The sequence below is a fragment of the Trichosurus vulpecula genome, chromosome 9 (assembly GCF_011100635.1).
Source record: "Trichosurus vulpecula isolate mTriVul1 chromosome 9, mTriVul1.pri, whole genome shotgun sequence".
NCBI lineage: Eukaryota > Metazoa > Chordata > Mammalia > Diprotodontia > Phalangeridae > Trichosurus > Trichosurus vulpecula.
The window spans coordinates 111,911,045-111,925,349 of record NC_050581.1 but is presented as its reverse complement, the minus strand read 5'-3'; the positions used below and the strand labels follow the sequence as shown (position 1 = coordinate 111,925,349).

General features: G+C 42.3%; 1 protein-coding gene across 2 annotated transcripts in view; it reads left to right on the top strand.

Moving 5' to 3' along the window:
* Nucleotides 1–691: 691 nt before the first annotated feature.
* DHX30 (DExH-box helicase 30) overlaps nt 692–14,305 on the top strand; it is a 30,670-nt gene continuing 17,056 nt past the window's right edge. The window contains exons 1-4 of one of the 2 annotated variants that reach the window (XM_036737994.1): nt 692–839; nt 3,608–3,702; nt 6,305–6,359; nt 10,441–10,536. In XM_036737994.1, coding sequence (XP_036593889.1) covers nt 6,332–6,359; nt 10,441–10,536 — 124 coding nt within the window. In that variant the 5' untranslated portion in view covers nt 692–839; nt 3,608–3,702; nt 6,305–6,331. Of the gene's footprint in view, nt 840–1,449; nt 1,562–3,607; nt 3,703–6,304; nt 6,360–10,440; nt 10,537–14,305 lie in introns of those variants that run through there. The other variant, XM_036737993.1, reaches the window with a different exon arrangement.

The window sequence follows — 14,305 nt, the reverse complement described above, 5'->3', positions numbered from 1 at the left end:
ACAGGACAATTTCACCTTAGTATAATTGGTTCTTTCAAAGTGCCTCATTAGATAAAAACATTGCTTCGAGAATATTTGTTTCATGTATCAAGAAACCCACAGGCCAAAACACTCAAGAAGGAAACAAACACATTTATGTTGTTCGTCTATTAAGATAGAATGGTGTAGCAATAACTTCATACGTCCCATATCCAAGAAGACACACATCTTAAAAGAATAAGTCAGTATTTTCCCTTCTCTGAACCCTTAACTTGCATTCAGAGCTACTACCACCAAGTCTTCTACAGAATTCCAATGAAACCTGAAACTAGTGACATGAAATTCTCGATACTGACATTTCCTAAGGGGCATCACGGCCTAAGACTATGTGATGTGAAGCTGACGCACGTCCCTACTCACATGCTCAGGGCAGTAATATAGGAGTCACCAAAATTGTCAATAGCAACACCTCTGAGCTCCTGGAAATCCAGAGAGAAAACGGAGGGGTGGGGGTTGGGGACGGTGGGGACTAAAAAACTAAAACCCTGGAAGGAGAATATTAAGGATGAATTCCTTGTAGGATTGGGGGTGGAGGGAACAAGTGGACAGAGAATGGACTCAGGATCTTCTGGATCTCCATCATAGTCAGATGCTAGAAAGGGCGGGGTGGGGGTGGAAAGGGATGGGAGTGGGCTGGAAAATCCCAGCGGGTGGGGAGGAGTCGGAAGCAGGGCCTGGAGAGGACCCTGGATGAGAAGGGTCCCCGGGCTGGGGCAAGTACCATATCATCAACAGTCGGGAGATGAGGACCCCGGGGACAAGGAAGGGGCCTTAGGTGATAACTGGAGGCTACACACCAGGTCGGCCAGCGATGTTGGTGGGGCTGGGGGATTGGAGGTTACCCCTGAGAGGGTGGGGCCAAACGTCGCGCAGGGGGGGAGGGGCCGCTAAAGGAAGTGGGGAGGGGCAACCCGTGGAGAAAGAGTCCCCGGTCCCCGCTGCTTGGGGCGGCTGGGAGGGGAAACGGGGAGCGGTGAAGGTGTGGGGGGGGGGCAGATGCATTCATCGCCTCAGGACCCCGTTACCTGTTGCCCGTCGCCTGGCCCACTCCCCTCGGCGGCCCGGGCTCTTCGCGCCGGCGCCAGCCCCCCCTCACCGCTAAGGGACCAGAGTGTCACACAGGATATCCCGCCCCCTGCCCGCCTTGGGCCCATTTCTCATTGGCCCCGGGGCCGGCCTCCTCCCCACGGGTTGGTCTGGTGGTGCCCGCGAGCCTCAGTGGCCGTTTGGAGGTCCCGGCTGAGAGCCCAGGGCTCGTGGACCCCCGGGAACTAATCAGCGAGACTCGTTCGGGGTGGGGGTGGGTGGGGGTGGGGCGGGTAAGAAGAAGCGTGGAAGGGGGAGGGGGGAAAAGGAAAGAGAAGGGAAAAGAAAAAAGGGGAGGGTCAGAGGGGAAAGGAGGCTGCTTCCGACACGTGACCCGGAAGAGGCCGCGCTGCCGCTTGTGGGAGTTGTAGTCCTACTTGGGTGGAAGCGGCTCATGCGCGTTACACCGAGGTTTGTTTCACATCTGTAACAACAGGTGAATTGTGCTTTTTATTCTCCCCCCGTGGCATGTCTCCGCGGCAAAGGGTCGGGGGAGGGGATCGGGGTAGGGGAAGCCCCCCGCGGTTCTTCCCCTGTTCCTGAAAAGAGCGGGAGGCGGGGAGGCCCCAGGGACCAGGCCGGGCATCCTGGGCCCCATCGGGGGATCCAGCCTGGGATGGGGACAGTTAAGAGGCGGGAGTCCGACCCGCCCGTTGCCATGGAGCCCCGGGGGAGGCACCCGGAGGGAAGCCGAGGTTGGGCTGGGCAGGGCCGCGCATCCCGGGACCTCCGGGGGTGGGGGGAGCCCCTGATGCTCAGAGGGCAGCTCGAGGAGGCCTGCAGCCCCATCCTTCCTGGCCCAGGCGCCCGCCGATCTCCTGAGAGGAAGGAGGAGCAACCTCAGGAAGGCCCCGGTGCACCCCTGGAGCTGGGGGAAGCAGCACCTACGGCTCGTTCCCGGATGGGGTGCGGGGGTGGGGGGCGCCGGCCCCTGTGAGAAAGCCCTAGCTAGGTCCGTGGCCCGGGAAGCAGGGTCTGCTCCCTTCGAGCCACTCGGCTGCACGAGTAGAAAAGGCCCGGTGCATCCTGGAACCTTTGTTTGCCATGATGTGCCTGGACCACTTCTTTAAGGGGAGGCCCGGCGTGTACAGGCCAACCCATGGATCTGCCACCAGCTACCTCGGCTACTTCCCTGGGGGAGCCCAGTGCATGCAGGGTTCTTTGTTTGGCTGCGGATACTCTCCCCTCAGGGGGAGTGGGGGGGGCGGGGTGTAGGCCTGGTGCATAAAGTAGCCTTTGTTGGCTTGTGGTTATTTTAACCATTTGGTTGGGGGTGGCCCAGAGAATGCAAAGTCCTTTGTTTGCCATGAGCCCTTTCATCTTGGTAGGTCTGCTTTACTCCCTTGGAGTCACTAGTCTAAATTCCCAGGTTGCTCATAGTGTCAATGTGTTTTTCATTGGGACATAGCATTCCTCCCCCCCCCCCCCCATCGAATTTATTAGGAAAGGCCTGCAGGATCCATCATCCTTTGACACCACGCTCCCTTTCATTCTTTTTTAAGACCTTGGTGGCCGCTGAGATGGAGATAGCATATTGTCCAAAATCTCTTGATAGCTAGTATGAGATGGTAAACTACATCGAGGTTTCTCCACTAGTTTCTTAGAAGAGCCCTTGCAGTCTTAAAATAATCTTAGAGGATTACTTAGAATTAGTTCCTAGAGGATCTGAAATGCCAGGAAGAGAAGACTGTTGTCGGGGTGAATTGTCTGGTACTTAAAGCTTCAGTGGTAGGTTCTTTTTCTTTGTTAGATGGATGACTTGCCAGAACTGTTTGTCCCCATTGTAGCTGTTCTAATCAGGTGCCATATACTCTGCAGGGATCTGTTATCTCCATTGGTTCTCTCTCTACCTTCTAAAACTCATACTAGTCTCATTGTGTTATTTCAGCTTTGTCCTGTTCCCAGGCTTTGGAGTGAATTACTCACTCTATGCAGGGAAAGTTTAAGCAACCCTTCTGAAATTTTTCACTTTATTTTTTTAAAGACCTTTATCTAAAAGAAAAAATATTTAGGCTGCAACACTATCTTTCCCCTCCCTCCCCCCACTCCCTAGAAAATGCCTGTCTGGACTGGGATGGTGGCTTTATATAATCTCTAACTAGGTCAGTGGAGTCCACATTGTAATTTTTTTGAAATCATGGTTCAAAACACTTTGCCTAAGGACAAGGTCGTGCTGTAGCATAATGCCTCTGGGGACAATTATTTTAGGGTATAAAAGCCTTATCTGATTGACATGCTCTTTCCTCATGGCTGCTATAATGATTGCAATAAGATGATCCAAAGTTTGGGAGGAGAGTAGGGTGTGCTAGGCCCTTAAGTTAGCCCGGGCTAGTGTGTTTACCTTTATAGTCTCTTGAGTTGTTAATGCCACTGACTGAACTTGTCCTTGTTGTTAGAGTTGGTAAATGAGTTTCAAAGACGGGAACAACTTTCACTCTTTGTGTGGGCTGCTGTTTTAGTGACCCAGCATTGTACTTCCCAGGAGGAGGCCCAGCTTGGTGATGAAGAATAGGACAGAGAGAATTTACTTCCCATTCAAAAGCTGTAGAAATCTGAGACTTTCACTGATCTTGTAAGGTAAGTCAATTTAATGAAACAAGATGAATTTATAGCCTAGTCATATTGCAAAGTACTAGACAGATATAAAATCCATTTATGACTACTTTAAAGGGGATGTATGCTTTTTTAAGTGGTCACAAAATAGAGACATCTTAAAATGAATCTGGCTAGAGATGAGTGATGGTTCGTTTGCTGGGAATATTGGCATAATAGAGTTTCACTTGTCTATAAATGGTTAAAGAGACACAATAGGTTCTGAACCAAGCTATTTGTATATGAATATACATATATTTATACGTTACATAATGAGTAAAACAACTTTCTCTTGTATTTTCTTTCTTGTGCACCCTGTGGAATGACTAAACTTAAACTATGTGGAACCTCCCAGGATATCAACTCTGAGAAGAGATTAGACAATGAGACCTAGTTAGTACGGAATGAGGTAGTTGGTACTTTTTAATTAAAAACAAAAATTCTGCTGTGCATTTAGAAGCACTACTGAAGCCTGTAGCCCTAATGTTGCCAAAAAAAATTTTTTTTACTCTAAAAAGCTATATAAGAAACAGTGATAAATTTGTTAATTGAGTACAAGATAATTTGTTATTTAGTGAATTTATTCCCAGATCTTGTAGAGAAAAAATGGATTTGGCTGGAATGGATTTTAAAGTAATTGTTCTATAGTAATGAACTCACATAAAAAACTTGGTGCATAGTTGGGAATTAATAAATGCTTATTGGTTGATTGATCCTCTCAGATGCTTTAGATTTTATCATCATGCTCTGGCTTCCTTAAATGTATGATGTGACTTATAGTTAAATTTAATGGAAAAATGCTCTGTTAACATGCATGTTAACATAGAATATATATGTCCCAAGATAACAGAGGTTTGTGGACTAATCAGTAGCTGCTCTGTATAGGCATAGAATTTTATTTCCTAAAAAAAAAAAATCATTGTGTCTGTATTTCTATTTAACAAGAATTCAGCAAATGTTTATTAAGTGTGTACTATGTGCATGTCAGCAGACTCAAAGATGAACTAATACACTTCTCTGTCCTCAAGGAGTATCCTCTTATTGGAGGATAGTTGGACAGAATTGTGCTAAGTTTTTAAAGGACAGGTACAAAGTGCTCAGGGATGTAGATTTTTTTCTCTTACCCCATGCTCATACTCACATTAACACTATCCGTAGAAGGGAAGACATTATCAAGACAGACCTGTTAAAACCTTGAAATTCTTATCCCTGCAACCCATATGAAAATGTGACCTAAGAACGGATAAGTACAGCAGGTAATATTCAGGCGTAAATCCCTGCCAGAGTCCCAGTCATGCTAAATTACACTGGAATAAAATATCTGTAAAATGTGGATTTTGTAGCGTTTGATTTTTTTTTAATTGTTTTAAGTATAAAAATGCTATATCACTGGGATGTTTATTTTTCTAGTTTCTAAAATTGTTCCTAGGTTTGGAATGCTCAGGGGCAAACATATGAGAATTTGTGGATTTATGACGCAAAGGAAAAACCAGCAGGAGATCAGCAGTTGAGTTTTAATTTGATGTGACCTATTAGCCATTGTCCCCCTACCCTCCACCCCTTTGTAAAAAGCATCTGAAACAAGGAGAAGTACAAGGCCTCTTGGTATGGCAGTTTCCAGCAACACCAGGCCTACTCTCACTGGCTCTAATGACCAGTGGCTGAGCTAAATGGGAACACCCAGAGGTCCAGTGGCAAGGTGAACTGTTTTCCAGTGGCATAAGAAATTGTCTAGGGCCAGATCTGCCACAAATTCTTAATTTCTTTAAAAATATAAGAAACAAACTTATTTTTCTGTTTAGTTGCTCTGAGCTTTGTTTGGAATCACAATGGATCCAAATGGAATGTTTGCTCCTTTAATGCAGTGGTGTTTGCATTTGTATTTATATCTCTAGAACCTAGCCCAATAGATGCTTAATAAATGTTTGTTGGATTTGAATTTTTGTTTTGATTTAATCTATTGTGACTAAAGGGCTCATTTTTGAAAAATGTGTTTTGCTGTGAATTACAGTAGTATCTGTCCCCATTTAAGAAAGGTCTTATAAGGCAAATCAGTTCCTGGAAACTTAACTACATGTAGACAAAGTTCACTTAGCCAGTTAGTTTATAAAGTCTTAGTCCTGTTCCCAACAACAGTTTGGAGGGGTCTTTTCAGAATAATCTGAGAGCAATCCGAAAACAATATGCTTTTTCAGACTCAGTTTCTTTATCTGTAAAAGGGGTAATAGTGCTTGTACTACCTATGTCATAGGATTTTTGCAAGGAAAATGCTTTGTAAGTCATGAAGTGTTATAAAAATACAAGTTGATATTTCAACCCTTAAATGATAGTCTCCTTCACTGAACTATATTGATTTCTGGAGTATAGTATTTATGTAATAGTCATTCTGTGGCTTTCAAACAGAAGAAAACTCTGATCAAAACTGGAGAAAATCATAGAGTAGTAGGTTCCATCTTTAACATGAGTGAAAATGATCTGAGCTTATTAATGGAGACCTTCCTTTGTCTTCTGTTTGAACAAAGCTTTCTGCTTTATGTGGCATCACTAGGTCAAGAATATTGACTTTTCTTTCCATCTTCCTCCTCAGGATACCAGCTTTTTCACTTTGACAGAGATGTTTAGCCTGGACTCATTTAGGAAAGGTAAGACCATGTGGATGTCAGGGAAGAGGAAAATCAAAGTGACTTTTAAAATCATTTTGCTGTGCACTAAGAATCATTACTAATGCTTACATTTGTATAGTACTTTGTATTTTACAAAGTACTTTCATATCTTTTATCTCAGTTGGTTCTTATGGTAACCCTAATGAAATAGGTAAAACAGATTTTTATCCCCATTTCAAATGAGACAGAAGTTGGGAAGGTCACACATTAAATTCAGACTTATGCAGGACCAGAAACTAGGTTTTATGGTCCTCGGTCCATAATTTTTTTGACCTGAGTCAATGCTGCCTCCCTAGTGAATACCAGTATTCCCTTTCAATGTTTCACTAGCATTACCCAGTTGCCCTTTTTTAAGGCCTTTAATCACTGAAACCTATACAGAGTGCAGAGTGCTGATCCTCATTCTAATAGCCTTAAGATGCCAAGTATTGGTGTGCATGAATCTGAGAAACCTATAGAAAACACATTACCCAGCCTGCAAGAAGCCCCTCATAAAGGAAAGGTGTATGGTCCTTTCTACATCCCATATCAGGTTATATGTTCTCTTGGAGTAACTGGAGAGAGATGCTCATAGTTGTGTGGGAGCAAGAAAAATAATTGGTTTGGTTAGTTATCACTTGTGTAAAAATTCAGAACATCTTTTCCTTGTGTCCTTTGTTTCTGCTGCTTTTACCTATTGCTGTCATCTCCTCAGGAAATTATTTAGTCTCCTGCTTTTATTAGTTAGTTCTGTACCTAGGTTGGAGATGATCAAATCTAAGGTTATTGTGGCCAATGGTGATCCAACTTTAAATTCAAGTTTCAGTAGTAGATTGCTTTGTGTCCATAGATGAATCATTGACTCTTCAGTTACTTGCAAAAATTGGGTGATTTTTTTTTCCTCTTCCCAGAGAAACACATTTTTTTTCATGATTATAGTGGACAACGCAGTTGAGTCATGATTACATGACTCACTACATATCTCCAAAGGTGCTCTGGGAGAGATTCTCCTAGGATTTACTATTTCCCTACACTTATGAACAATCTGCCAAATTTTCAAGCCTTCTGAACAAGTAGCATTATTTAAATTCAGCTTGGCAGTTGGGTTCTTTTCATATTAATAGAATACTATCTAATGTTATACCTTGATTTAACCACATCTAAATCTTGTTTACTTAACTTTAGGCCGAAAAGTCATTAGTAAAACATGTAATTCTTTAATTTCTAACTACATTGACAATAGCTGGTAGGTAAAGAGACTTTCCTAAACTCTTTAGCCACCCTGGGTTACCCAGTGTCTTCCTGGAATGCCCTCCCTAATGCTGTTCTTCAAGACTCAGTGTAAAGCACTTCTTTGTGGAGTTTTCTCAGCCGCTGTGATCTCTCCTTCCTCAGAAATCCTATAGAACTTGTTTGTGCCATTTATTTGGCAATAAATCACATAATGATTTGTTTTGTCTCTTCTATTATTGTGTTAACTTTTAATTTCTTTTGTAAATTGTTTAACTTTTTCCCTGATGTCTCGCATGAACTAGATTGGAAGCCCTTTAAGGGCTAGGACTGTGTTGTTCTTTGTCATATCACCTGTCACCTCAGTACCTTGAGAAATCTATAATTTCATCATTGTGGCTATTCCATCCAGATTGCAACCCCCTAAAAAGTTGCTGTGACCAAAAAGCTCATCACCTGGTACTCAGACTTCTGGTGATGAACCTTTCCATACTTATCTAGGTTAGTCAGCAGACAACAGATGCAGTGTCAGTCACCATGCCCATACATGAAACCTTTCCAGTTTGGTAAGAATTATCAGAACTTGTGTTCCACTGGTATAATCTTCAAAAACCCAGGGTTACCTCCTTGTCAGGATGAGGTTTAAGAGGAAGATTTTGAGAATTTAAAGTAGGTATTAAATAAATATTTGTTGATTTATTGATTAGTCTGTGTGGCAAACCAAGCAACCCTTGGCTAAAAATGGTTTTTACATTTTAAAATTCAGTAAAACTTTATTGAAAAACATACAAACCAGTATTAGTTTGCTTGGTCCCAGCATGCAATCTGCTTTCTTGTTCTGAGTGAAGCATTGGTTCATTAATTCATTCAACAAATATTTTTCGATGGTTTATTGTGTACGTAAGGCCCTATACTAGTTGGTATGGAAAATCAAAACAGCCCCACTGCAGACATTTGCAATCTAGTTGGGTGAGGGATGTATACAAATAATTACGACCCAATGTGTGAGAACTACTATATGAGTGGTGCAGATAATAAGGGCTATCAGAATTCAGAGAAGGGAGAGATCATTTCTGGTTGCATGCTGGGACCTATTGTGTCAGTGAGTTAGTACCCGTACAGCTGTTGTAGTCTGCTTCGAAGTATGGCCATTGAATTCTTGACTAGCCAGTTCCTGCCTTTTATCAACATAGATACAAATATTTGGTTTTCTAGTACTTTAATGTTCTGGGAAGCATGTCAGGGTCAGTGAGCAAAAAACTAGAAGGGTCTTTTCTCATTGGCTTAATACTTCGAAGATAAGTGATTTTATTGCTTTGTTTGCTCCCTTTACACTAGCAGTTCTCACTCTGGGGTCCATGAACTTGTTTTTTTTTCTTTAATATTTTGACAATAGTATTTAAAGGTAATTGTTTTCCTTTGTAATCATATGTATTTTAAAACATTATTCTAAGAAGAGATCTGTAGACTTCACTAAAAGAAGTCCCTGACTAAAAAGGTTAAAAACCTCATTTTACAACTGAGTTGACAGTCTCTGTCATTTTCTGTGACTGAAAATCTTCAATTTATGGTGGCCAAACATTTGTTGATGAATATCTCTTGACTTAAATAAACTGGTCCTTGGACATCAGGCAAAAAACTTTCCAGTTGGTAGGACATGTCACAACTTGAACTCTGCTGGCATAGCCTTCAAAAACCCAGGCTCAACGCCAAGCCCTGATGATGACTTTTAGTGGAAGCATTTGTATGAGACGTTGAAAAATCATAAACATGCAATAGGAAGGCATATAGCCCCTGAAGTACATGGATCAGGTAAATTCTCAGTCCTAGGGACAAGTACTATTTTTAATTTTTATACCTTATCACCTAAATGCTAAAAGTGCTTGTCTAAGCAGATGTGCAAAACCATCAAACAATGATAGAGCTTACTCTTGTCTATTCACGCATATTTGTACATAGATAAGTGGATTGTGTTTCTTCAGCATCCCCATGATGGTTGGTGGGAATGGTCCTCCTTTGACATGTAGACAGGTGACAATAGGGAGGTTGCATTGTTTGTGACCACAATTCATCAGTGGTAGGGCTGGCTTTACTTCCCCTGGTCCTTTATTTCTGTAAGTTTCTTCATCTAGATGATCTTTCTCAGGTGTATACCATTCTGACCATTCATTACTTAGCACCTGTTTTGGAAGAAAGAATGAAAATATTGCTAAAAATTGTCAGTGGCCAGCACCTTTTCCTGTTAAGGCTTCTTCAGCGTGGCTCATGAGGGAAAGAAGGAAGTTTGAAGGGTAAGAGCAAAGGTGGTTACTTTGGGAACTCAAAGCACACACAAGGAATGTCATCATGGTTTTATTAAGAAAAATAATTCCTTACCTTTGGAAGTCCTTTATACTTTTTGCAAAGTACTTTGATATCCATTATCTCATTTGGTCCTCACAGCCAACACTGTGAGGCAGATAGGGAGAGTAAAATATCTCCATTTTACAAATGAGAGAACTAGGTCTCTTTTAAGTTGTCCAAGGTCACACAATTCCTTAGGGGTGGAACTACAACTTCCTAGATTCCTACTACAGTGTTCTTCCCATTCCCTCATGCCGTCTTTCAGAAACCACAGAGTTTAGACTCTAAATAAAAAAATTTCCTTATTTCTGCCGTGATTTGTTCCCCATCCTTACCCCTCCACATACCCCTTATGTACAGAAGTCACATTAAAAAAGGTGTACATCCCTGGGTAGATGCTTCAGATTTAGTCCTATAGTGGGTAGTATCTTCTGGAGCATATGAAACTTCCCAAGTGACTGGAACTGATAAAACCAATGTCACCCTGACATCCTCTCTTTTTCCCCAGATCGGACCCAGCACAGGCAGCGTCAGTGCAAGCTCCCCCCACCCCGCCTTCCTCCGATGTGTGTCAACCCAGCCCCTGGAGGGACCATCTCTCGGGGTAAGAGAGGAGCCTGGTCTCCAGCACCTGTTTGGTCTAGGGTCCATGGTGGGGGCCAGCAGAGTGAACTTTTTTGCAAAAGTTGGAGGAGTTTTTAGGAAGGAATATAAGGAAAACAGCCTAAGTCCAAAAGGATCCAGTTCACATGGGCCCATGTGATTTAGACCTCAGTTGTCTCTTTTGGCACCCCTTGTGTGGCCAGGGATGGAGGGAAATCCAGTATGGGTCTGGGCATTGGGATATATCCTAGGACCTCGCTCCTTTTATGCATGGTACATATAGCACTGAGAAGAAAGCACTAAGCACACAACAGGAATGAGTACAGAGGGTGTTAAGTTAGCCAAGTCTCCTTCATCTTGTCCCTGGAAGGCTTAAAAGATGAATTGTGACACCATTACTAATGGAGTCTTGCTCCCATTTCTTATTGAGTCACCTCAAAGCACTTTGCTAACAATGAATTTAGTTCTCCTTTTGTTTGTGGAGGCTATTTCAAGAAGCTACAGACAAGTAGAATAGCTTGCCTTAGGTCTCAGTGATGAGCAGACCTGGAAAGCCTAAGGCTTCTGCCCTCCCCCATGTCTTCTCCCCTTATGGCACCCCCCTTCCTCCTTGATGCTTTTTAAAACTGATAAAAGTCTGTGATGCCTTTTGTCCCTTTCCGCCTTTTAAATTACCATTTCCAACCAAGCCTTTTCCTGAATGGCTTAGAGATGGGTCCCGTCTGACTTTGAGATTATCTGTTTCTGTTTACTATGTCTTTGTCTTGGTGGGTGGTATCAGCTTTAGTAAAATGTTTGTAAAGTGCTTTGTAGACTAAGAATACCGTGAAACATGCTTGGGAGTAAGAGAATACTCCTTTTCAGTAGTAAATGTTATTAAATTTATCCTATGGTCTCCATTCCACAAAGCCCCTTCCAAACATGGGTTTGGCACCAAGAGGGAGATGCTGTCCATCTGACTGCTTGAGTTGTGAAAGTTTAAAGAAACACCATCCCCCCCTCCCCATTGCCAAAAAAAAAAAAGAGTTGATTGCCCTTTTTTTTTCTTTCTTAAAATGCCCTGTAACTCGAAAAGGCTGAAGGTTAACATTTCCAACATGGCAGGTGAGTGGCTCTCAGAGCAATAGATGCTCTTTGGCTTAGCTTGAAAACAGTTACTGTGGGGATTAACCAGGCAACCTGTGGTCAGGAAATGCCTCCTTGAGCACGTGCAATGAGGAAGGCCACTACTTGCGCTACTGATGTAGCTGATTTTGCCCAGTGGTGGCCAGTGGCCTTTAGAGAAGCCTGGAACTGCCTCCCTGAGCTCTTTTGTTCTATAGATTGACAGTTCCCTGGGCCATACTTGCTGACCTCGTAGCCGTGCCTCCAGAAAGCATCCACAGATGTGTGCTTCTTTGCTGTCCCTTTTTTTTTCTTTCTCTTAGCTAGAAAAGCAAACGCTCATATATATGTTTCTATGTCACAGAAACAGTAGATTTAAATCCTTAACAGCAGTATGATTGTTTAGAATTTCCTTAGCACTTTATTTTTGCAAGAATGTGTTTGCCACAAATTTTGCTACTCTCTCTATCCATCAGAGGAAGCAGGTTAGTAGCAATCTCTGGTATTCAAATAAGGAAACCCATGCCTAGAGAAGGGAAGTTCCTGGCCAAGGTCACACCTTACTTCCCTAGTGGTTAAGATATTAAAATATGTGACTTTCAGCTTTGTTGCTGGAAGTTTAGACAATTGCCCCATATTTTCTTCTGAGGAAAAAACAAAAGTCAACACAACAAGCATCTGTGGTTTCGTTGGTGTGGGAACTCCCTTCATTTCAACCACTAAGTCTTAGAAAATTGCCTGAGGAAGAAACATAAGTGAAACAATTCATATCTGGATGTACTGTTTTAGTCACTAATACCCACTAAATTCTCCTACTCTAAGAACACAAAAAAAATGGTTAAAATGGACCCCCAGGGGAATCTAAGATGAGATATTAGAGGTGATTAATTCCAACATCCTATCTTATTTAGGAGTCCCTTCTACAACATTTGTGGCAAATGATTAGGCAGCCTCCTTAAACATTTCTAATATTGGGGAACTCACCACTTGGTGAGGCAACTTATCCCATTTTTGGAACACTCGTTGTTAGTAGGTTCTATACTTTCTATTGAGCTAAAATATGCCCTGCTCTAATTTTCACCCAGTGGTCCTAGTGCTTTCTTTTGGAGCTTCACAGAGTAAATCTAATCGTGTATCTGTGTGACAGTCATTAATATATTTGTAGATAGTAAAGACATCTCCACTCAGTCTTCTCTTCTCTGAGCTAAACATCCTTAGTTTATTTAACCTTTCCTCATACGACATGGTTTTGTCACCTTCCTCAAGACATGCCTATTTGTTCAGAGAATGTGTCCGAAACTGAACCCAGTTCTTTAAATGAGATCTGATTAATGCCAATCGTAAAAGGATCCAGAATATTATATCCTTTCAAAATTTGGTATTTTGAAGGCATAGAGCTATATTAGTTTATCTCACACGACCCAAATATCCACAACAGCCAGAAAATGGGAAGCCTTATTTAAAACAAATAATAGGTCAACTTTAGATATTCAGGTAGCAACCTCAACATTCAATCTTATTCAGTTGGCAAGCATCTGCCTATTTAGTGCTTACTTAGTATGTGCCAGACACTGTGCTAAGTACTATAGGGATACAAATGCAAGCTAGGAGCAGCTAAGTGGCTCAGTGGATAGAGCACTGGCATCAGACACTTGATACTTACTAGCTGTGTGACCACAGGCAAGTCACTTAATCCCAATTGCCTTACAAAAAAAGGGAAGAAGGAAGAAGAAAGATTTTATGGTCATAGAATAGTCACAGAATGATCTGATGAACTTTTTTGGTGGGAAAAGGGTGGTCAAATTTATCTTTTCTTATTAGTGATATGGCAGTATAGCAGCTAGGTGTCTCAGTGGGTAGAGTACCAGTCCTGGAGTCAGAGACATTCCTCTTCCTGAGTTCAAATCTGGCCTCAGACACTTACTAGCTGGGCCACCCTGGGCAAGTCACTTAACCCTGTTTACCTCAATTTCCTCATCTGTAAAATGAGAAAATGGCAAACTACTCTAATATCTTTGCCAGGAAAACCCCAAATGGAGTCACAGAGTTGGACAAGACTGAAAAACAACTCAACGAAAATTAGTAATACGGACAACATAATGTCACTAATAGGTTAGGATACGTACTAAGTGTAAAGAAATAATGAATAATGACTTATTGCTGAGCAGTAAAGACCTTTAATTTCCTCTGCCACATGACCAAACCGAAGTTAAGTCCTCTGCTGTCCAACTGTGTTCTGATTCGTTCTGTATCAAATGAGATAGTATGTGCCTAGCACGTAGTCAGTGCCATATAAATGCTTACTCCCTCCCTCCCTGCCTGGTTGGCCACAAAATAATCCTTACATTCAATCCTTAGAATTACATGTCATTTTTTCTGATTCCTGACTGAAGCAGTTTGTCACTTGGACTTTTCTTTTCCCATGGAAACTTGGCGGCCCTCTTGATGTGACCAGAAGCTCCCTAATCAGCTAGAGCCTGGACCTACACAGACTTCCTCCTAAGCTATACAAACTCCACCAGGCCTTTTAACTTGTTCCTCCAAAGTTGGGTTCCTTCATATTACTTATGTCAGCTTCAAGACTGTCTTAAGCAACAGTGGGCTTACCCATTGTTCAGATTCAGCCACTGAGGCGATTCTCAATCTAGAAATGGACATCAAAAACT